Source organism: Microtus pennsylvanicus, chromosome 1 (assembly GCF_037038515.1).
Source record: "Microtus pennsylvanicus isolate mMicPen1 chromosome 1, mMicPen1.hap1, whole genome shotgun sequence".
In the NCBI taxonomy this organism is placed as follows: Eukaryota; Metazoa; Chordata; class Mammalia; order Rodentia; family Cricetidae; genus Microtus; species Microtus pennsylvanicus.
In genome coordinates, this window is record NC_134579.1 from 115,012,885 (window position 1) to 115,037,203 (window position 24,319).

At 46.6% G+C, this 24,319-nt stretch overlaps 1 protein-coding gene and 1 long non-coding RNA gene across 2 annotated transcripts; one reads left to right on the forward strand and one right to left on the reverse strand.

The window, feature by feature from the left end:
* LOC142854411 (uncharacterized) lies at nucleotides 1-18,771 on the forward strand. Its single transcript, XR_012911329.1, has 3 exons — nucleotides 1-72; nucleotides 1,104-1,181; nucleotides 16,982-18,771. It is a non-coding gene; the product is annotated as an uncharacterized LOC142854411 (long non-coding RNA).
* On the reverse strand, nucleotides 8,470-24,319 carry Arpc3 (actin related protein 2/3 complex subunit 3). Its single transcript, XM_075979921.1, has 7 exons — nucleotides 24,187-24,319; nucleotides 18,765-18,864; nucleotides 13,835-13,911; nucleotides 11,308-11,376; nucleotides 10,458-10,584; nucleotides 9,466-9,560; nucleotides 8,470-8,764 (listed from the first exon to the last, which is right to left on the reverse strand). The coding sequence occupies exons 1-7, from the start codon at nucleotides 24,190-24,192 to the stop codon at nucleotides 8,702-8,704; spliced, it is 537 nt and encodes a 178-aa protein (XP_075836036.1). The 5' UTR covers nucleotides 24,193-24,319; the 3' UTR covers nucleotides 8,470-8,701.

Consider the following 24,319-nt stretch of genomic DNA (forward strand, 5'->3'; position numbering starts at 1 on the left):
GCCACGCCCCCTCCTCCGGTGGAGTGTATCCTGTCACCCAAAGATTCCTTGGTGCAAGGCATGGTTTACCAGGTAAAATGACCCGGTAGATCGGGGGGGGGGCGGGGGGAGGACGTAATAAAGGATAGATACAGGAATGAGCTAGGGTCGCTGATAACGCTGCAGTTAACATCTCGAGCCTTTACGAACTTGTTATTAGGTTGCATGCTCAGAAACCATAACGCTTAATCCATTCCCTTAAGGCCATGGGAGCCGACTCAGCGATTAAAAAAACAAAACAAAACTGCATGTTCCTTTTGCAAAAGACACGAATTCGGTTCCCAGTACTTTCCTGGCGGTCCACAACCGTCGTGTGAGTCCAGCTCTAAGACATCCGACTCCTTCCCCCCTGATTCCATGGTCACCTACATGCATGTGCACTCAGGTATGCACGACACTCATAAAAATAAACTTTAAAAATTTTAAATTTTGAATTCCCTCTTTGCCAACGAAGAAGCCAAAATTTTAAAATGTTGAAACCGAAGTGGGGTGGCCTGAGAGTAAGTAAGGCACTTACTGCCCTTAAGCCTGGCCATCAGAGTTCAATCCCCTGTGACCAACATGGTGGAAGGAGAGAACTGACGCCTTCAAATTGTCCTCTGACCTCCACACAGGAACAGCAGCCATGTGCCTCTCACCCCCACAAAGGAAATAAGTAAATGCAAATAACAAAATTTTAAACTGAAACTGTTTGCTTAAATTTGAGACTCAAGGTCTGTTTTAAAAGGTTTATTTTCGTTATTTTATTTAGGGGTGTGTGTGTGTGTGTGTGTGTTTATGCACATGTCTCTGCCTTCCCAATGCTGGGATCACAAGCCTGAGCCATTATTCCTTGCTTGCTTACATGGATGCGGGGTTAGAACTCACATTCTCAAGCTTGCATGGTGTGGTGGTTTGAACTGGCATGGCCCCATAGACTCCTATATTTGAATGTTTGGTTTCCGGTGAGTGTTCTGTTAAGGAATGATTAGGAACTGCAGCCTTCATGGAGAAGGTGTGGGGCGGACTTGGGGTTCTCAAGAGCCCAGGTCCAGTCTCACTTGCTATCTGCCTCCATCTTTCAGATCAGGTGAAAGCGGTCAGCCATGCCTGCCGTGACCCTGCTTCCCATCATGATGATCATGGACTAATCCTCTGAAACTGTAAGCAAACTCCCAATTAAATGCTTTATTTTATAAGTTGCCTTGGTCCATGGGGTCCCCTCACAGCCATAGAGCAGTAACTAAGACACAGCAAGCACTTCACCAGCTGCTGAGGCCTGGTCACTTTCTCTGTGAAACCTACCAGGCTGGCCTCAAGCTCACAGAGAAGCACCTGCCTCTGCTTCCCAAGTGCAGGGGATTAAAGGCATGTGCCACCACCGCCACCTGGCATATAACATGCTCAACAGTAACCAGAGAATGGAAATGAATATTGAGCAATCCATGAAGACTCAGATGAATACACTCATATAGCTTAACGCTGCTGAGGGAAAAGGACGGGGGGAAAAACTGATCATGAAATAAGAAAAACAGATCTCAAAAATATCATGCTAAAAATAAAACTCCCCTAGGTGAAGGAAGCCAGATGGAAAGTGCTGGCGAACTCCAAGTCCACTTATGTGAAGTATCAAGACACAAACAAACCCACAGAGCCAGGAAGTCATCAATAACTACGGGCTGTCCTGCCCGGACCTGGCCCAAGGGTGTGAGGGCTGTGGGAGTTGCGGAAATGGGGGAAGCCAGACCTGAGAATGAGAAACAGTGGCCAATGAAGTGGGCGGGAGGGGGTTGTAAGAGAGGGTGGTGCTGTGGGAGCCGGAGGAAGACTAGGAATCCTAGGTGAGAACAAGCAATCAAAGAAAGAGGTCAAGGGAGAGAAAAGCAGCCAGTGGCAGTTTGGGTGAGGCGGTGAAGGCTCAGAGCTGGAAACGGGCGTGAAGCGGGACGGATAGATAGATCCCTTGGTCACCAGTGGCGAGGGCTGGGAGGCTCTCAGAGACCAAACTGCGACCTTTAGCCAATCCCTAGGATCTTCGACATCAGAAAGAATTCAGAACAAAGTATGGCGTTAGAACTTTGGCACAGGTTATGCTATAACTCACGGTGGAGCTGAAGCTGGCTATAAACCCCTGTTCCTGCTCTTCCACCTCCCCATGGCTTCCAGGCCTGCACCAAGTTTTCAGGTGGATTGTGGCATAAGTGCATGATGGGGTCAGGGAAATTTGCCAGGTTCAAGACATGGAGAAGTGTTTCATAAGTAAGAAGAGGACGGCTACTGGAGTCTTGGTCCACCATGTGGGGTTCAGCTGGCTTGAAGCTGTTTTCAACACCACAGGTGTTGGCTGGCCATTGCGCAGCTCTTCAGTACCACACTGTGCCTCACATTCAGGGGTCCTGCGCAGAGTGCTGGCCCTCCACTTAGGATAGGTTTTGTCCTCGGGGTAACACTGGTAACGTTTTGTTTAAAAAGTTTCAAGAATCTCTGGTCAAGGACGAGGTGGTGCGGGCTAATAATCCCAGGACTGCCTCTGATCAACACCAGCCTAAATATCTACATGAAACGTTGTAGCAGTGTTTTGTTGTTGTTGGTGGTGGGTTTTTTTGTTTTGTTTTGTATTGTATTTGTTTTGCCAGACGGGGTTTCTCTGTAGCTTTGGTACCTGTCCTGGAAATTAGCTCTTGTAGGCCAGACTGGGTCTCACAGTGTAACACTGGCTACCTGGCTAGCTTGGAACTCACTGGTCTCGAACTCACGGAGATCCACCTGCCTCTGCCTCCTGAGTGCTGGGATTAAAGGTGTGCGCCACCACCACCTGGCTCCAAGTTAGTCTCAAACTCACAGACATCCATCTGCCTCTGCCTCCCATGTGCTGAGATTAAAGATGTGTATCAACACATTAGGTTTTTTTTGTTTGTTTTTGATTTTCGAGACAGGGTTTCTCCATAGCTTTTGTTTCCTGTCCTGGAACTAGCTCTTTTAGGACAGGCTGGCCTTGAACTCACAGAGATCCGCATACCTCTGCCTCCCGAGTGCTGAACACATTAGTTTTTTTATTCCCCCTTTCCTTTTTTTTTTCTTTCTGTTTTTCAAGACAGGGGTTCTTTGTGTAGTTGTCGCTGTCCTGGAACTCACTTTGTAGACCAGGTTGGCCTCGAATTCACAGAGATCTGCCTGCCTCTGCCTCCTGAGTGCTGAGATTAAAGGTATGTGCCATCATGGGGCTCTAATCTTTTTTCTTGTGTGTGTGTGTTTGTGTGTGTGTGTGTGTGTGAGCCCCAGCAAGCATGTCTGTGTACCATGTGCTTGCCTGGTTGATGTGGGAGTGTCATATATCAATCTGTTGATTTCATTGGTTAAGCAATAAAGACTGCTTTGGCCCTGATAGTTTAAAACATAGGTGGGAGGAGTAAACAGAACAGAAGGCTGGGAGAAAGAAGCTGAGTCAGGAGTCGCCATGATTCTCCCACTCCAGGCAGATGCAGGTTAAGATCATTCCTGGTAAGCCAGCTCGTGGGCTACAGCAAATTATTAGAAATGGGCCAAGCGGTGTTTAAAAGAATACAGTTTTTATGTAATTATTTCGGGTAAAGCTAGCCGTGGGGGCGGCCGGGTGCTGGGGATGCAGCCCGCCGCCCTTATTACAACACCTGGTGCCCAAGGATACCAGAGGAGGGCGTTGGATCCACTAGAACTAGAATTACAGCCTGCTTTGCACCATTATGTGTGTGCTGAGAACTGAACCCAGGTCCTCTCCAAAAGTAACAGGTGCTACAGGGTGGTAACTGGCCCTGAGCTTTAGGTAAGTCACATGACCATGCACAGTGACACAGAGGAACCACAGTGGAATAAGCTGGCACACCCCAGGCCTTTTCTATATGCCTAGCAGCACCCAAAGGGCAAACATCTCTCCCTGATGTTTCTCAGAAGTCTTTCCTGCATGGGGAAACAGTTTGGCTTCTCTGAGTGACTCAGGCAGGATTAGGTGTAACACTGGTGGGACAAAGAATTTGCCTGGGGTTGGAGAGATGGCTTGGTGGTTAAGAGCACTGATTGCTTCTCCAGAGGACCCGAGTTCAATTCCCAGCACCCACATAACAGCTCACAACTGTCTGTGAATCCAGTTCCAGGGAATCTGACACCTTCATACCAATGCACATAAAATAAAGTTAAATAAATTATATTTTAAAAAAAGAACTTGCATGAACCATGGCAGGGGATTAAATGACATCACCTTTCCAACTGGCCCTCTTTTCACGAAAGGGACTAACAGGCAAGACAACACTTAGGGCTTCTCAGCTGCTCCAGGGACACCTGTGCAAGGGACAGACAGTACTTAGAGATAGCTTTGAGACAGGTACAACATAGGGCAGCTTGGCCCAGCCAGAGTTCAGTCGCCACGGCCCACAGCCCTCTACAGGAAACCTTCATTCCTATGCGACACCCATCAACCCTTACTTCTCAGACTCCAGCTACTTCTTTCCTGAGCCCATGTCTCTGGCCCTCCAGTCTATCAAGTCTGCATCCAGTGACTAAATCCCAATAGGATTACAAGAGAAACTGACTGTGCTGAAATACAATAACTAAGACAGGAAAGCCATTTAATGATACGATGAAACATTCCTGTCTTCCTTTTTTCTTTTTGAGACAAGGAGACAAGGTCTCACTGTGTAGCCCAAGAGATCCAAATGCTTCTGCCCCCTAAATGCTGGGATTAAAGGTGTATTGCCACCACTCCTGGCCAAAAAAAAAAAAAGTTGCTTGTTTGTTTTTAGACATAGGGTTTTTCTGTGTAGCCCTGGCTGTCCCAGAACTCACTCTGTAGACCAGGCTGGCCCTGAACTCTCAGAGATTCGTCTGCCTCTGCCTCCTAAATGCTGTCATTAAAGACCTGTCCCACCACTGCCCCACTAGATTTATTTACTCTTTTTTAGGATTTACTTATTGATTTTATGTATCTGACACTTTTATGCCAGAAGATGGTATCAGATCCTACTATAGATGGCTGTGAGCCACCATGTAGTTGCTGGGAATTGAACTCAGGTTCTCTGGAAGAGCAGCCAGCGCTCTGAACCGCTGAGGCACCTTTCCAACCCCCACTTTTTATTTAATGTGAGTATTTTATCTGCATGGCCTGTGGAAGTCAGACGAGGTCATCAGAACTGCTGGAACTAGAATTGAGGGTGGAGGTGAGCCACTAAGTGCATGCTGGAACCAAACCCATGTCCTCTGCAAAAGCAACAAGTCTTCTCAGTCCATTCAGATTCAGATTGCTGACTGCCCCTTCTGCCCACTTCGGGTGTATACTTCGGTAAACTACCGCTTTTCATGATAGTCCTGTATTTGCCCCGTGAACTTCTCATAATTGTTAAACTGCTTTGTTTTGATTTTATTTTCGAGACAGTATTTCTCTGTGCAACCCTGTCTGTCCTGGAATTCACTCAGTAGATCAGGCTGGCCTTGAACTCAGAGAACCACCAGCCTCTGCCTCTGCCTCCCAGGTGCTGGGATTAAAGGCATGTGTCACCATACAGGCTTGGGTACCCTGGACTTTAAAGTGTCATCACGCTGCAGGTCGCCTATGAACTGGAGCTTCAGAGCCAAAGCAAAGTAGAAACTCATGGACGATTCATCTCAGCATAGACACAGAACAGATGTGGCCTGAAAATTACACCCTCCTGATGGAGTGGCCTTCTAACATCTGTAAACACAAATGAAAGGGCAAACAAAGCAAAGTGCTTTCAGCGCAAGTGCTACAGCAATCTCTGGACAGAGCCCCAACCACTGTTTTTTTCTTTTTTTTTTTTTTTAAGATCTTCAGTACTAATAGTTTTTGGAAGAAGAAAAAGTTAGAGCGAAAGAACTCAAATCAATCTTGTTCCAGTATTTCCGTGCACTGTGTTCTTTCTGCACCCGATGATAAACGACAGCAATTAGCGCCCTAGTAAAATGACGAATATAAACAGGATGCTTATGGGAAAAGAACAAGGTTACCAGACTGCCTCTTTATTTATTACCTGTTACTATTATTAAAGGGCTGGGAATTGAACCCAGAGCCTTGTGCATGCCTGTCAAATGTTCTGCCACTGGGCTACAACCCCAACTGCTGCTGCTGCTTTTTTTCCCCCCTTTTTGAGACAGGGTCTCAAACTGTCCCTAAACTTGCTATGTAGCCGATGACTGTAAACTTCTGATCCTCCTGCCTCCACTTCCTGAGTGCTAGCGTTACAGGCAAGTGCTGGGAATGGGATAGCAGACTGATAGGTGGATTATTTTCTCATCATTGAGTAGTGAATGGCTGGACCAAGACGATTTCATACTTAAACATCTGATAGGGTGGGTCCCAGTCAGCAGTAGATCTGGGTTCAGTTTCCAGCACACATACAAATTTTGACGCCTATTGCTAAAGTACTTTAAATTGTACTTTCTAGTGTGGCAGCATACTCCTTTAGTCCAAGCATCGGGGAGGCTGAGGCCGATGGATTTTTTTTTTCTTTTTTGGTTTTTCAAGACAGGGTTTCTCTGTAGCTTTGGAGCCTGTCCTGGAACTAGCTCTTGTAGACCAGGTTGGCCTTGAAGTCACAGAGATTTGCCTGCTTCTGCCTCCTGAGTGCTGGGATTAAGGGTGTGCACCACCACTGCCCAGCTAAGTCCAGTCTTCATAAGAGACTCCCAAGCTAGCCAAAGCTACCCTGCCACAAACCAACAAGTCATGGGGAGGGGACAACATGACCTGGGATGGCTTAGCAGGTAAAGACAATGCCACCAAACCTGACAACCTGAATTTAATCCTAGGGACTAACATGCTGGGAGAAATGACCCAAGAATACCACCTTTTTGCTTTAAGATGTGTCTTTTAATATATATAGGTTTTGTTTTTTATTTTTTCCTTATTTTCCTATTTTTCTTTCACGCTGGGCTTGCACCCACAGCCTCTATACTAACCCTTTTGTCCAGCCCTGGACAGGTTTGTGCACAGCCCTGGGCTGGGCTGGGCTGAAAGCGGTATTTAACTAGTTTGTAGCTCATACACACATCCTGCAGAGCACTGAGCTCAGGAACGCAAATGACACAGTCAGACATGGCGGCACACACCTTTGATCTGAGCACTTGGGAGGTGGAGGAGTTCAGTTATCCTTGGCTACCTAGAAGTTTCAGGACATTGAGTTCCTTGAGGCCCACTCTAAAGAGATAATAAACACATCTACTTAGTTAAGGCAAGTGAGGTGGCTCACGAGCATCTGGGAAATGGAGAGGTTGAGGTAGGACTGTCTCAAGTTCAAGATCAGCCTGGAACTCTGTCCAAAACAGAAATTCTAAGTCAGACCATAGTGGCTCACACCTTTAATCCCAGTACTCTGGAGGCAGAGGTAGGTGGATCTCTGTGAGTTCCGATGTCAGCTTGGTCTACACAATGAGTTCCAGGACAGCCAGAGCTACAAAGTTGAGACACTGTCTCAAAACAAACAAACAAACAAAACAAAACAAAAAAGAAAGGAAAATGGACAAAGAAGTAAACAGTTTTCTGGAGAAGGTGCTACATGGTCATATGCAAAGCAACTACCCATCTTAGAGAAATAGAGGCCAGAGCACAGTGAGACGCCATGTCACAGTCACCGGAAAGCAAAGGAAGGAAACAAGTGTTGGCGAGGTGGGGGGGCACAGCACGGTCGCATGTCCCTGTGGGAATGTAAAACAGTGCAACTGCTGTTCTCCAGAAGGCTAAACAGTTCCCATGTGACTCAGCGGTTCCACTCCGAGGGACAGAATAATGTGCACACCAATGTTCTTGGCAACACTGTTTGGTCATAGCTCCAAAATAGAAATAACACAGATGTCCCCTGGATGATGAATAAATAAACACAGTGTGGTCTGCACCAAGACGGAATATTACTCAGCCGTAAAAAGGAACGAACCACACACGGGTACAACACAAAGATGCTGTGCTAAGGGAAAGAAGCCAGACTCCTCTTCCATGAGGAATGGGGCGAGGGGACGGACTTAGAAACATGCTAAAGGAAAGAAGCCAGATTCAAAGGCTGGATTATCCACTATAGGTCTCTAGTATACGAAATATCTAGAGTAAAGAAATCTATGAAAACAGAACAGATTAGGTTAGTCCAGAGCCTGGGGACAGGAAGACTTTGGAGCAAAGAAGGTCACACACCTTTTGGGTGTGGCATGTAGATATAGGAAACTACATATATACTGACAACCATTACACTGTCCGTTATCTGAGAGGCTATGATGGGGCCTGGCACAGTGGAGGACACCTACAGGAGGATTTGGGGTTTAAGGCCCATGTGGGAGGCATAGTTAGTTATGGGCCACCCTGGGACTACACAGTGAGACTGCCTCAAAACAGACAAACCAAATCATAAATATAAACACCAGTCCCCCGCTCCCAAATATACCACCCACACCCCTTTCCATAAAAGGTACAGTGTAAGCTTTATCTCAAAAATGTTTTAATTCAATGTCTAAGATAAGCAATGACATTTATTACATATTAAGTACCAGCCTGAAATTGCCGAAAATCCAGATTACCCGACACCCACCCCCCAAATTCTTGATCAAGAGCATTTCAGGCAAAGACACAATCGCTCCTCACTTCATAATCCATCATGAACGGACACAAAGAACTGTGTACACCTTGATGTGATGCTGCCCGGGCTCCATCCACTCACTGCCCAGGTCCCGAGAGACTCTTGTTCATGAACTGTCTCTTCACAAAGCAAGTCCACCACTGTCAAAGGCACAAGACAGATCTCAGGGTCAGGGCACAATGCTACCTCAAGGGCAGGCCAGAATTCCAGTTAACTTATGACACACAACTGTATCTAAACTAGCTTGGCATCTTACATCAAATTCAAAGGTGACCACAGCAGAAAAAGTAAATGTGCTTACTTGCCCTCCATAGGTGTGAGGCTTACATCCAACCATAGACAGAAAGGGGGGAGAGGTGTGTGAACCAGACATAGTGTACCCATATACTGCAGAACTAGCAAGGCTGAGGTAGGGGGAACTCAAGGTCACCCTTGGCTGTGTAGCCAGTTCTAGCCCAGCTTGTGCTATTTTCCCAAACCCCACCCTCCCCAGGGGCCCCTACCAGTAGTGAATACACACCAACTGCTCCTTGTGACTGTTCCCTACGCAATAAAAGAGTCATCATTTACATGGAATTCGGTACGCCATAAGCGTGGGTAACCTGGGGCGTTCAAAGCCCACAGAGGATGCACAGACGCTATATACGAACACCATGCCATTTTACATAACACCCACAGACTGTGGATGCAGTGGCTACACACCCCATACACAAACCCTGTGCATGACTGGAATCTATTCAGTAGTGAGTGTAGGGCAGTGAGCTCTGCCCTGCCGAACCTCCAGGTCGGGCAGAAGTGAGTGTTCTTGGGACAGAAGGCTTCGGTGGCGTAAAAGGCTCACCTTGCTGGGTTTATCATTCTGAGGGTCAAAAACTTTTTCACAGAGCCGCAGTCCAGTCTCCTGCCTCAGCTGCTGTAGGTACGCACGCATCACTTCTGAAACAGGGAAATCTGCATGTGAGGAGATATGCTGGACGCACTGCCTGTCCAGCCAGACACTGATCTTAGTAACGTATCTGTATCCATTCGAACAGCTTAGAGAAAGAAAGAATGGTTCAGATCATTCTGTGTGCGTGTGCAGGAGATGGTTCACTCCTTCCTTGGTGTGGGTCCCAGGAATCGAACTAGACTGTCAGGGTTGGCAGTGAGCACCTTTACCGGCTGAGCCATCTTGCTGACTCCAGATGGTCTTATAACTACATTCATTTTGGCCCAACACTCTCTGCATGTGACACTTGCTAGCAAGCTCTTCTGTGAAAGTAAGGCGACACATGTGTGCTAAGTGCCTCATTGTCAACCTGAGAACCAGTCACTGGGCTGGGGGGATGGTTCAGTGGAGAAGAAGCTTGCTGTGTGAATCTTCAGCACCTATATAAAGGTAGGGGGGCCATGGTAGCTGGCCTGTACTCCCTTCCCTTAGGAGGCGGAGTCGGGGGATTCCTCAAGCAAGTTGGCCAGCTACACTAGCTAGATCAGTGAGTTCCAGGATCAGTCAAAGAGCCTGCGTCAATATGCAATGTGGAGAATGACCTGACATCAATCTCTGGCCTCCACGCACACACGCACACAAGTGAACATGCCCACAAGTGTATTCACACCCACACCTACTTGCTCGCCTCCACACCATATACAAAAAATGAACACCAATCAAGGCAGAGGGCCATGCCATGAGTTCAAGACCAGCCTGGATTACAGAGAGACCACATCCAAGAAACAACCAAAAAAACCACACATCAACACCAAAAGTAAGACAGAGGGATGGCTGTATACACGAGCTCACGTGTGCACACACATGCACACACACACCCTCTCACAGGCACAGTCCCGTCTCACCATCCTCCTGTTTATTCGCAGGTTTGGCATAAATGGCATTGAGGGGGAAGCCAGGCTCTCCAGGAATGGGGAAGTTTGTGATTCCGAGCGTGTACATTTCTTTCTCGCCTTGGCTCCTGGAATTGCACTAAAATTGAAGGACACATTGATAAGAAAAAGAGTAATTCCCAAACACCAGCTGCTTGGTGCCAGCAGCTTCCAGGAGTGTACCATGTTTCGTGAGTGCACTTCTGCAGCGAGTGAACCTGCAACCCTCTTTAGAACAGTGTCAAAGAAGTAAAACCAAGAGAAACTACAGAGAAACGGTGGAATACAATAGATAAAACACTGAAAACCAAACTTACCAGGCAGGAACACATTTCTCTTCCTAAATGCATACATTAATATATATATTTTTTTAAGTTTTCTGAAACAATCTTACTACATAGCCCTATCCAAGAACTTGTTATATAGACCAGGCTGGCCTTGAACTCAAAGAGATCCACCTGCCTCTACCTCCAGAGTGCTGGGATTAAAGGCGTATGACACCACACTGGGCCCTAATAAGATCTTACTAGTTAAATTTTGAAGTAGTGATAAATTCGAACACATTTCAAAGTCAGCTCTCTCAAATACATGAGGACTGTGAGCCTCTAAGTGGGGGAGATACTAACATGTCTGTATCCTGCTGCCCGCTCCACGCCTGATGCAAATGCTCCACTGTTCTCAGAGGATGAAGGGATTACTGTCTCCTGACACCTCACCGCCCTCCTTCATGTCAGTTCCCCTATGGGTTCAGCAGACCCAGGTGGTTTTGAGGGATAGCCTGTCTCTGTCTGCTGTCCTTATGTGAAGAGCCAAGCCTTGTTACCTTTTGAAGTTTCTTTAGACACTCAGAGATGTAGAGTGTGATGTAGATCAGGGTTCTATCTGCTTCATTCTGCGAGGGAAATAAAACAACATAATGGCCACATGAGATGGACACTTCAGAGCACGTCTGCCTTCATGATCCACTGGTTACCCACAGGGTACTCAGTCTCCCCAAGCCCAGCTGCGTGCTGCCCTGCTCCACAGCTCCTTCCTCATGCTGTATAAGTTGGAGAACGAACAGTTGCGGGTGATTATAAGAGTGTGGGTTTTTTTTTTTTTTTTTTTTAAAAAGGCAAGGTTTCTCTCTGGCTATCCTGGAACTTGCTTTGTAGACCAGGCTGGCCTTGAACTCACAGAGGGCCTCTGCCTCTCAAGTACTGGGATTACAGGTGTGTGCCACCACTGCCCAGCTAAGGTGGCTTATTTTTAAAAACCATTCTTCCCTTGAGTGTCTCAGAACAGACACATCCTTCCTTGGCAGTGGAAGAAGTCATTTCACGTGACCAGTTCTGGGAGAGCCCTATAGAGCCCTACAGGCCCGACATCTCATCCTACCAGCAGGAGAATCTAAAGACAGTGACTATTGACTACATGTGGCCTGTAGCCCAGGCCCAGTTTTATAGTCAGACGTCCCCTCTGCTCTGCTTTGTGATGAGCCAGGGTCTCTGATTCCTGGACAATCCCTCAGCCTCTGGCTCCTCACAGGCAGACACTACATCCAGCTTGTCCCTATCATACCTCTCACAAACACAGCACAAGCGCCTCAGTGCTGGATAGTGTCCATATCCTGTTGGATCCTGATATCCCAGAGTCGAGCAAGCTGAGTTTGAAGTCACACAGTTTACAACACTGTCAAGAACATTCCTTGCCCTTCTTTGTGCCTGGCTCATCGCAGTAGCTCAGGAGATGTTTTGTACATCTGTCCCCTTTACTGCCAGGCACTGTTATTCTCTCATTGACCACCTTCCTCACAAGGAGAGAAGGGGAGAAGTGGTCCAAGGAAGGGCCAGGTCATTCATGGTTCCCTCCCCCCCATCCCAGCTGGGTCCACAACACAGCAGTGCAGTAGGACTGCCCCTCTGAAATGTTTGGGGCCAGAAGTCTTCCAGATGCTGGCATGGTCTGCATTTGGGAATATCTGTATAGATTTCATCCTGAGTCTGAAACACTCCAAAATCCAGTTTGTAGCTTAGGATTCTGGAGCATCTGAGGCCTGTTTGTTTTTTAGAGTAAGGAAGAAGGGCATTGTTTTTATTTTTTTGAAACAAAATTTCAGCCTGGAACTCATAACAGTCCTCTTGCCTCAGCTTCCTAATGCTGGTAAGACAGCAATTTATTCTCAGTGTCCAACCTACACACATACAAAACAGTGATGGGAGGCAGAGGCAGGAGAACCAGTGTAAGTTCCAGACCAGTGTGGCCTATATAACAAGTTCCAGCCAACCCTACATAGTAAAGCCCTGATTCAAAGAAAACAAGCAACATATGAGACTTTGACTAGTTATCCGTAAACACGGGCCTGGGATTTCCTGGATGCTTAATTAATACTAAGTAAATAGCGATGCATCCAGACTGGGGCTTGGCTAACTCTGTCAAGTCTGGATAATAAATAAGCTTTATAGGCTTTGGAGCTGATGCAGTCTTTGCTGTGGATGGTTAGCCACTGTTCAGTATGACAGCAGCCCATAGCCAATACAGAAACAAATGAACATGGCTGTGTTCTAAAAAAACTTTATTTGCAAAAAGAGGCACTGGGGCATTTGGCCTGCAGAATAGCGAAGATTTTGAAGGGGAAAGAATAAAAGCTAACACGGCTGGGGTGAAAGCTCAGAGGTTAAGAGCAACTGCTTTCTCAGTAGGCCTAGGTTTGCTCCCAGAACACACACAGCAGCTTACAATACAAGGGACTCAACTCTCAGTTCCTCTTCCGGCCCATACGGGCACTGCACTTATGTGTGTGTTCATGTGTGCACACACACAGATAAATAAATAATCTCTCTCTTTTTTTGAGACAGGGTCTCTTTACAGAGTCCTGGCTGTCTTGGAACTCACTATATAGATCAGGCTGGCTTCTAATTCATACAGATCTACTTGCCTCCTAAGTGCTGGGGTTAAAGGTGGGTATAACCATGCCTAGCCTAAAATAAATAATCTCAAAAGGAAAAAGATAAAAATAAAAAAAAAAAGGAGAAAAAACCCCACACAACCCATAGCCTTTCCCACCCAGCTTTGCTTTCAGATTCTAGTCTCACCGTCATTTCATTTAACTCTCACAGCAGCCCTGACTTCAAAGTAGATTGATTGATTGATGGGTTTTTGGTTTTTCTGGGTTTTCAAGACAGGATTTCTTTGTGTAGCCCTGGCTGTCCTGGAACTCATTCTGTAGACCAGGCTGGTCTTGAACTCACAGAGATCCACCTGCCTCTGCCTCCCAAGTGCTGGGTTTAAAGGTGTGCACCACCACTGCCTGGCTCAAGTAGACATTTATCCCCGTCTGAAAACTAAGCACCCTCAGCTCTGGAAGTTACCTTAATTTCATAGTTCTTGAAGAAGACATTGGCCTTGAAGTAATAGATGGCTTCATCCACAATATCTGTGTCTTTTGCTAGGCAGGAAACAAGAAGGAAGGCAGAGATATTACCAAAGGGACATGGTCCACCCACAGCTGCAAGGAGAGGTCTCCAAGTGTGATTATCACAAGATCTGGAGTTGGATAAAGGAAAATGAGGCTGGGGCTAGCTGGAGAGATGGTTCGGGCATTAAGAGGGCTGGCTGCTCTGGCAGAGGACCTGGGTTAGTTCCTGGAGATCTGGCGCCCTCTTCTGGCTCAAAGGTCACCAGGCAAAAACACTCATGTATAAAATAAAATTTTTTTTTCTTTCTATTTTTTAAATTACAATTAATAATAATACACTGTCTCAGTGGGTGGGTGCACCCCTCATGGTAAAATAAAATTTTAAAAAAATAAATAGGGCTACTGAAATACAGTCTTTAATAGTATTTCTAGAAACCAATGTGGTTTATTTTTAGTTCTACTATCTCTGAAAAAAATCTATGTGCTCATTAGAAAAGTAAATTCAATCAATTAAAAAAAAGATTGCCATCTTAATTCTTATTACCCAGAGCAAACTATCACTGCTTAGTAACCATTTAAGACCTCAATGCACTTATAAAAATGGGCCGAGACACAGGCTATCTCCCTTTAAAAACAAAACAAAACCCCCAAAAAACAAACAAAAAAATCCTTCTATGTGTGTATGCCACATGAGTGCAGAGGCCCATAAAGGTCAGAGGAGGGCATCAGATCCCTTGGAGCTGGAGCTACAGGTGGTTGTGAGGCCAATGTGAGTGCTGGGCCCTCAACTCTGTCCTCTGGAGCAGCAGGAAGCACTCCTTAACCACTGAGCTAGCCCTCCAGCCCCAACACTCTAACAAAATGCCCTGAAAAGGAAAAAGCATCCAATATAATTTTATTTGAACCCGTGCACTGGAGATTCAAGGGAAATACTCAAATTATTTAGGAACATTGGGGTTCAGATAACCTTCTCTCTTTTTATGGAAACTGTGGTTTAAATACAGCATGAGCTGTTCTAAGTGGCCACACTGAGGAAAGCCAGAAGCACTCTGTGACAAACAGAGCTCATTAAACAATTTCTCTGGCAATCTTTTCTTCTCTTTTTCATTTTGAAAGGACAGACTTTCTGGGTTTGATATGCAGCAGCTGGCTGCAGCAGGCCACTGACAGACAAGACACTTCCTGTCCTCAGCTGCCGTGGTCTCTGGTGGTGCAGAGCAGCCCTAAGGCTGCAGCCCTGGGCGACCCCATTACAACCTAGCTAGTTCCTAGGCAGAAGGATCCAGCTGTGTTCTCTGCATTCTGCCCTCAAGAAAAGGAAACTTCTCCTGAGCATCTGGGAGGAAACAGCAGGAGAGGGGACCTAGAGCAGAGCATGGTTCACAAAGACATCTAGAGGTATTTGCACAACAGAAAAGAATTTTTCTGCAGCTGATCTTGAACCCCAGACCTCAGAAACGCCATGCACAAGCTTTACCATGGAGCTGTGCTCCTGCCCCAGAATTCATCTCATCAATGCTAAGATAACTCACAACATAGACATCTACTCCAACAGTTCCAGTCCTTTGGCAAAGGAAGAAGTCACCCCTCACTTGTTTAGTTTCTTAGGCTCTCATTCTTCCTCAAGGAGTCAAGGAAGATGCTTAGTGTTTTCTCCAGTCTAGGTTGGCTGCGCCTTCCGGTGCAATGTGTTATCTGTAACCATACAACAAACCGCTCTTCCTTGCAAACTGGGCCAACGTTCTTTTTCTTTGGGCTCTTAACATTTTAGTACTGATGTTCTCCTCATGTCTGCCTTTCCCCATCTGCTCCTTTTTCTCAGAATCAAGTAAAAACTGGGGTGACTTATGTTTCAGCCAGTGTTAAAAACAATTCACTTAAGAGGAGGTCAAGGCGAATAATCTGGCAGAGGAAGGGCAAGAGGGTGAGGATACAGATGGGAATTGTAACTGTGAGTGGACCCAGGCCACAGAAATGACACTGTTGGTGGAACATCTCAGAACATGTCAGAAAGCTTCAGAGTTTGAAAGAGGCTTCTGGGACAGTAAACACAATGCCTCAGAAATCAAATGGGGGATCAGGAGGGCAGTGGGGGGCAGAGTGGGCATTCCATCTTGATGACTATAAACACCAAACAGGTAAAAAGGTGCGCAGTCCCAAAATCTGGGAATCACAGACCAGACTGGGAAACAAAGCTGTTATCGAATAACAAAAAATTAAAATACAGGCTGGGCGGTGGTGGCACACACCTTTAATCCCAGCACTCAGAGGCAGAGGCAGGCAGATCTCTGTGAGTGTGAGGCCAGCCTGGTCTACAGAGCTAGTTCCAGGACAGGATCCAAAGCTACAGAGAAATCCTGTCTTGAAAAACAAAAAAAATCAAACAAAAAATCTGGCAACAAAGGTTGTAGAGACTGTAGGACAGAGGGAAGCCTGATTCACTGCCAGTCAGAGTGCAATTATGCCCATTGTGGTAATCAGGTTGGAGGTTCCTCAAAAAAATTAAAAATAGAATTACCGTATGATTCAACTATCCCAGTCCTGGTCATATACCCCAAAGACTCCGATCCTGGTCACGTGGTGGTGACACACGCCTTTAATCCCAGCACTTGGGAGGCAGAGAGACAGGCGGATCTCTGTGAGTTCGAGGTCAGCCTCATCTACAAGAGCTAGTTCAGGACAGGCTCCAAAGGTATGGAGAAACCCTGCTGGGAGGGGGGGGATTCCTATCCTGCCAGACATATTTATACATCATGTTTATTGCTACTCTATTTATGATAGCAAGGACATGGAACCTAGTTAGATGTCCACCAATAGATGAATAGATAATGAAAATGTGGTTGTATACAAAATGTAGAGTATCACTCAGCTGCAAAATAAATGAAATCATAACATGTACAGGAAAGTAGATGGACTTGCAAAGTAAAGAACACATGTTCCCCGCATACAGACCTAGCCACATGCTCGTATAGGCAGGTGTGCGTCTGTGCACAGTATAACATCTACAAAGCAGACCGAGAAACAGTAACAGCAGGTGACAAGGAAGGACAGAATGGAGGTAAATGGGCAAGAGGTCCTAATGCTATTTTTCTGTTTTCAGCTCTGTCCACAGTAAAGCTCTATAGCTTCAGAATGGCTGCTCTAGCCATTCACCGTTTCCTGAGATGGGCAGATTCAGAGAATGGACAAGCATCTCAGTGGCTTCTTTAAACCAGCTTTTTTGGTTTTGGTTTAAAAGCAAAGTAAAATAAATTAAAAAGAAATATGGAAAAAAAGAAAGAAAAAAAAGAAAGAAAATAAAACAAGCCACCACCACCAAAACCAAACAAGTTAAAAAAACAAAAAACAAAAAAACAAAGAACCCAACAAAAATACCCTAGAAGCAAAGAAATAAAAGCAAAAAAACCAAAAAAAAAAAACAAAAAAACACAAGAACAAAAGTATTCAGAAAAACATGAGCAAGACAGAAATGGACAGTGTTTCAAAGCAGATGAAGAGTTAGGACTGAAGCATGGAGCACATGCCTGTTATCCAAACACTGGGGAAGCAGGCAGGAGGGCCACCAGGAGAGTCACCACAAATTCAGGCTGGCTCAGTTTGACTTCCAGGCCCACCAGAGTTCTACCCTCTTCTGGCATACCCTCCCCCCCCAAAAAAGGTCTAATACTAGGGTTTGGTGAAATCTAAGACCCCAAGAATAATAAACTGACATGGGCTGTGGCGATGGCTCAGAGGTGAAAGTGCTCACAGAGAAAGCTCAGCCACCTAAGTTGGGATCCCCAGGACTGAAGCGGTTACTATCTGTTCACCTCCACCAGGACTGAAGCGGTTCCTATCTGTTCACCTCCACCAGGACTGAAGCGGTTCCTATCTGTTCACCTCCACCAGGACTGAAGCGGTTACTATCTGTTCACCTCCACCAGGACTGAAGCGGTTCCTATCTGTTCACCTCCACCAGGACTGAAGCGGTTCCTATCTGTTCACCTCCACCAGGACTGAAGCGGTTACTATCTGTTCACCTCCACCAGGACTGAAGCGGTTACTATCTGTTCACCTCCACCAGGACTGAAGCGGTTCCTATCTGTCCACCTCCACCAGGACTGAAGCGGTTACTATCTGTTCACCTCCACCAGGACTGAAGCGGTTACTATCTGTTCACCTCCACCAGGACTGAAGCGGTTACTATCTGTTCACCTCCACCAGGACTGAAGCGGTTACTATCTGTTAACCTCCACTCGTACGCTGGCACACATGCAGGCCCTCACACACAAACGTGCACAGTCAAAAACAAATGACTGTTTTTAAAAGTTGACAAGAGAAGAAATAGCTTTAGTGGGGAAGGGTTAATTTTTCTCGTTTTTGGAGTTAGGGCTCCCTGTGTTTCTTAGGATGGTCTTGAACTACCAGACTCAGCCTCCTGGGTACAGCACCATGCCCACATAATGCTTTCTGTTGCTTGTCTTTTTCCAGCATGATGACAGGAGGAGGCTGGGGACCTGGCATCCAGTTAGTCTGATATGACTGACTGTGGCCAGAATTAAACACATTTCCTCTTTCTTTTTTGAGACAAGGTAGCCCAGGTTGGCCTAGAACTTGCTGAGGATGACCTTGAACTGCTGTTCTTCCTGCCTCCACCTAGTACTCGCTGTGAAAGGAAGGCAGGCCCTCCTGCATGCTAGGCTCACCCCAGCCCACATTTCCTCTTTTGGCTCACCCGCACACCTGAAGGAGTCAGAAGTGATAACGCAGTTTCCTGTGATGCCTCGAGGTGTAAAGTGTGACACAGCAGAGTGAACGTGACCCCGCTAAGCTCTTCCCCACTCTCACGTCAGCAGGCTGGCTGGACGCTTTGAACCCAAATGGAAAAGAACCCTGAGACTCACTCTCGCGGGGCGCGGGTCCTTTGAACTGACTTCTGAGGGGAAGCAGCGCCATGTTGCCGACAAGCTTGGTGTCAGGGTCCATGAGAGAAGAGTGGTAAGCCTGCAGTGGCAAACAGGGAACAAAGACAAGAAGCATTACAGGACAAGGCCAGTCCTCCAAAGGAAAACACCCGCTTGAGACTAACTCCGGGAGAGGATTGGCAGCAGCAGTGGGACCAGCTCCTAACTCAAGATATCAGCCAGCAGATGCTGAGACATTGTCAGCTGGTTGTTAAGCACACATGCCCCCAAACTAAATCAGATGTGCAAAACAGAGGCAATCAGTACCTACTACTTCACCATTTTAAAACATGACATTTGACTATTGTCTGTGTTCCTTTTTTGTTTTTCTTTTTTGGGGTGGTGTTTCGAGACAGGGTTTCTCTGTGTAGCTTTGGAGCCTGTCCTGGAACCAGCTTGTAGACGAGGCTGACTTTGAACTCAGAGATCCACCTGCCTCTGCCTCCCAAGCGCTGGGATCAAGGGCATGCACCACCACTACCCGGCTTTGTTTTAAGACAGCGTTTCCACTATGTAGCCCTGGTTGTCCTGGAACTCACAACAAAATCTTGTTGTTTTTTTTTTCTTCTTCTTCTTGAGACAGTTTCTCTGTGCAGCCTGGCTGTACTGAACTATGAAGACCAGGCTGGCCTGGAACTCAGAGAGATCCACCTGCCTCCACCTGCAGAGTGCTGGGCTTAATGTCTTAAAGCCACACACTATATCTGGCTTTACTGCTTATGTTCTTTGTTCCTTTTTTCATTTTATTCACATGCACTGATGTTTTGGCCTGCATTCATGTCTATGTGAGAGTGTCAGACCCCTGGAACTAGCGTTACAGACAGGGTGGCCTGTCATGTGGGTTCTGGGACTCAAACCCGGGTCCAGTGGAAGAGCAGCCAGTGCTCTTAACCGCTGAGTCATCTCTCCAGCCCCTACTGTCTATATTCTTAACATTCTTTTATCCTACTAGTATTTTGTGTGTTTGTCCTCATGGATCTGGCTGTACATGTGTGTGGGTATACATGTGTTTGTGTGCAGAGGTCAGAAGTCAGTGTCAAGTACCTTCTTCAATCGCTTCCCCACTTTTATATTTGAGACAGGGGCTCTCACTGAGCCTGAAGCTCATCTACTGGCTCGATTGCCAGCCAGCCAGCCCCAGAGATCCTCCTGTCTTTCCTTCCCAGCACCAGGTTTACAGGAATGCTACCACACCTGGCTATTTTTGTGGGGTGTAGGATTGAACTCGATCCTCAGGCTAGAGTGGCAAGCACTTCACCACTGAACCTTCTCTCCCGCACCAGCTCTTCTGAGATAGGATCTCAAAAGCCAGACCTGCTTTTTGAGCAGCCCTGCCTGGCCTGGGACTTCCTAGGTAGACCAAGCTAACCTCAAACGTACAGAGATCTGCCTGCCTCTGCCTCCTGGGATTATATCCTTAGGCTAGAAATGTGGTGTGGAAAGATGTGTTTCCTTCTGGTGGGAGCATTCCATAATAGAAACCATACAAAATGGGTTTCTCACCCTCCAGCTAGCCAGGACCCATGCCCTAGTTTTGTAATCTACTACTCCCCGTCTTTAAGTCTCAATCAAGACTGCATGATTCTTCCTTGAGCCTGTTTCCCAACCCCCTCCAACCCCAACAGGGTTTCATGTGGCCCAGGCTGGCCTCTCACTATGTGGGTGAAGATGACTTTTAATGTGTCCTCCTGCCTCTACCTCCCCAGTGCTTAGATGACAGGACTAGATAACCACAGTATTGGCTTCAGGCATGCTAGGTAGGTACTCTACCAACTAAACTCTACGTCTCTGGTGAGCAGGTATGAGCTACAGGAGAGGGAACATCGTGCTGATGAACAAATTCATATGCTGGTTCCTAGTTTTGCTTTTTATGTCTGCTGTGAACAAAACCATTCATCCATCAAATGACTGCTAAGCACCGTTTTTGTGCGAGATAGAATGAATGGCTGTAATTTTTTTAAGATTAAAGAATATTTTATTGGCTGTACAAGCCTTAATCCCAGCACTTGGGAGGCAGAGGCAGGTGGATCTCTGTGAGTCTGAGGCCAGCCTGCTCTACAGAGTGAGTTCCAGGACAGGATCCAAAGAAAAACACAGAGAAATACTATCTCCAAAAACCAAAACAAACAAACAAAAAACCTAAAATTTATTATGTGTATGTGTTGTGTCTGTGTATGGGAATTTCTATGTGTATACAGTGCCCACAGAGTCTAGAAGTGGGTGTTGGGTTCCCTGGCATTGGCGGTTGTGAGCTGCTGCATATGGATGCTGGGAACAAAAATTCTAGTGCTCTTAAGAGCAGTGTGAGAATGGGGCTTTTTCCCTATGGACGGTGACTAGCCCTTCAAGTCAACCTGTCCCACCTAATAAAACTTTTATGCACATTTAAAACATTTTTAATTTATTTATGTATTTTATGTATAAGCACATGCCAGAAGAAGACATCAGATCCCATTATAGATGATTGTGAGCTACTATTTGGGTGTTGGGGATTGAACTTGGAACTTCTGGAAGAGAAGCCAGTGCTCTTAACTGCTGAGCCATCTCTCCAGCTCTTATGCAATCTTTTAATCGCCCTACCTGGTAACACTTCTGTTACCCAAAGGCACTGCTACACTGCTAGAACCTGACAGTCCAAGGGGCTGACTCTTTTCCTCCTCCCTTCATTTCCTTCATGAAGATTCTTTGAAAACTAGCCAGTCATGAAAGACACAGTCACTATCTGATTGAGAATAAGACCTACATGAACTACCTATCCCATTGTGCTTGCTAGCTCAGTTTGGGTCCAGGTCATGCTACACCCTTTTCTGGAAAAAAGAAACTGCTTCATGAAGTTGCTTTTGCTTTATTCGTGTGTTTCTTTGTGAGACACCGAGTATATGTGGTTCCAACAGCAGCAAGCACTCTTAACTGTTGAGCCATTTCTCTAGGCCCTCATATAAGATCAAATATATACATATACAGACATGTGTGACGTTTCACGCTAATAGAGAACGCTGACATAAAATAACCACAGTTAAGTCCAGAACTTTCTTTGTCCAACTAGAATGAGCACAGTGTAGCTTTCCTTTCTGGCTTAAACTCTGGCTTTACTACTTGTAAGCAACACTGTGCAAGTCACTTAATTCCCTGAGCCCTAGTTCCTTCAGGAAAACCAAAACAGTAAGAAAATCTACTTCACAGTGTCATCCTGAGAATGAAGGACTCATCTGGATAATAACTCTAGGTCTCCACATACACCTCAATGGTCAGTAACTGTAAGACTCATTAAGACTCATAAACCTTACAAGGCTAAACATGGTGATGCAGGCCTGTGATCATAGCTACCTGGAAAGCTGAGGCAGGAGGATCACAGGTTCAAGGCCAGCCTGGGCAACTTTATGAGACCCTTTCTCAAAATAAAAGGCAAAACAGAGGTGGGGATATAGCTTAGTGGTAGAGGGTCTACGTAGCCTGCGATGAGGCTCTGGGTTCAATTCTCAGTGCTGCCAAACACACACACACACACACACACACACACACACAACTGAAAGTTACATCTGCTCTCCTTTCACCACCCGTCACTGGACACTGTAGTGGTCTTACTTTTTGCACACGTTTATGCATGTGCTCATGCATGTTTGTGTGTGAAAGACAGAGTCAAATGCTGGGTTTCTTCCTCAATTACTTCCAGCATTTGTGTATGTAGTGTGTGTAAATGTGTTCATGTGTGCATGCAGGTGTATGTGTACACACGTGGAGGCCAGAGGTCTCTTCCGCAACTGCTTTTCTCTTTATTTGTGAGACAAGGAGCCCCAGTGATCTCTATACTTTCCCAGCTCTGGAATGACAGGCAGGAGCCCCCTCCCCCGACTGCACTGGGTGCTAGGCAGCCAAACTCAGGTCCTTGTCCTTGTGCCCTAAACACCTAAACATTTCACTTACTGAGCCACTTTCTCTCTCACTGAACCCAGCACTTGCTGATTTTGGCTAGACTGGCTGGCAGGCTGATGAGCCCAGAGGGTCTGCCTGACTCTTGCCTCCCCAGGGCTGAAGGAATAAACACAAGCTGCGCTGCCCCCACCCCCATCTCTTGCACAGCAAGCACCTTCCAGAGCCTATTTTCCCCCATATTTTGGAGACAGGTTTTATAGCTGTATAGCCCAAGCTGGCCTAGAACTCACAACATAGTCCACTTCTGCCTGAAATTTGCAATCCTCCTGCCTCTGTCTCCAAGTGCTGGGATGAGAGATAAGTACCACCATGGAGGTAGTGTTGTCCTCCATCTATTTTCTTCATAGGATTTTTTAAGATCTGGAACTACCTCCTATTTACATTTACATGGTAACTGTCTACCCGTTAAAATGCGAGCTCCTTGAGAGGGCCTTAGTCGCTGCTGTTACCAGTGCTGGCTTCATAGTGAGAGAACAGCATGTCCAGTGTGGACTTCATACATAGTGAGAGTCCAGTATGTCCAATGTGGACTTCATAGTGAGAGTCCAGCATGTCCAATGTGGACTTCATAGTGAGAGCTCAGCATGTCCAATGTGGACTTCATAGTGAGAGCTCAGCATGTCCAGTGTGGACTTCATAGTGAGAGTCCAGCATGTCCAATGTGGACTTCATAGTGAGAGTCCAGCATGTCCAATGTGGACTTCATAGTGAGAGTCCAGCATGTCCAATGTGGACTTCATAGTGAGAGTCCAGCATGTCCAGTGTGGACTTCATACATAGTGAGAGCTCAGCATGTCCAATGTGGACTTCATAGTGAGAGTCCAGCATGTCCAATGTGGACTTCATAGTGAGAGCTCAGCATGTCCAATGTGGACTTCATTTAGTTATCCCTTTACTAATCTGCAAAACGGAACCCATGATGGAGACTGACATCAGATGTTAAGGACTACCAGACTATTGTCATTTCTTCCTCCCACCCGAAAGCACACGACAAAGGAAACTCTTGGAAACCAGTGCTGACTCGGTGGGGGTCTGGGTGTAGAAATACAGCTACAACAGGGAGGACAAGGTAGGGATCCGTCAGGGAAATGAGCCTGACAGGTCGTTAGCTGCAGGCCAACCAAAGGCGGAGGAGGAAGTGGAAGTGACAAGGGGTGGGGGTGGGGGAGAAAAGGAGAAGCTGGACCTTAGATTTAAAAATTAAAAGCCGTCGCTCTTAACTTCGAAGCTCTCGGGTGAGATCTGGGAACACTTCAGGACTCGGGATAAAATAGTGAGGAGAGAAAGGGTCCTGGGGCTGGAAGCAAAAAGCTGGGCAGGAGAGGAGGGAGGCAGTTTCCTCTTTCCCCGGCTTTCTAGAACGGGACTCCCGTCCCTCCTCAGGCCCCGGTCCCGTTCGGCTCCCCGACCTCGGGGCTCGAAGCCTTACCGGCATTTTGGCGGTGTCCGGATTCGATCCAGAGAAGCAGGACTCAAGTAACGCGGAACGTTTCCGGCCAGCGAGCCTGGGTGGAGTGGGCGGAAGTGAGCCGGAAGAGGCGGGCGAAACGAAGAGATGCACT

Coding starts and splice junctions, on each gene's coding strand:
- Arpc3 (XM_075979921.1), bottom strand. Junction 11,377..13,834: donor TCAAGAACTATGAAATTAAG/GTAACTTCCAGA, acceptor TTTCCCTCGCAG/AATGAAGCAGATAGAACCCT. Junction 10,585..11,307: donor GTCTAAAGAAACTTCAAAAG/GTAACAAGGCTT, acceptor CTTCAATTTTAG/TGCAATTCCAGGAGCCAAGG.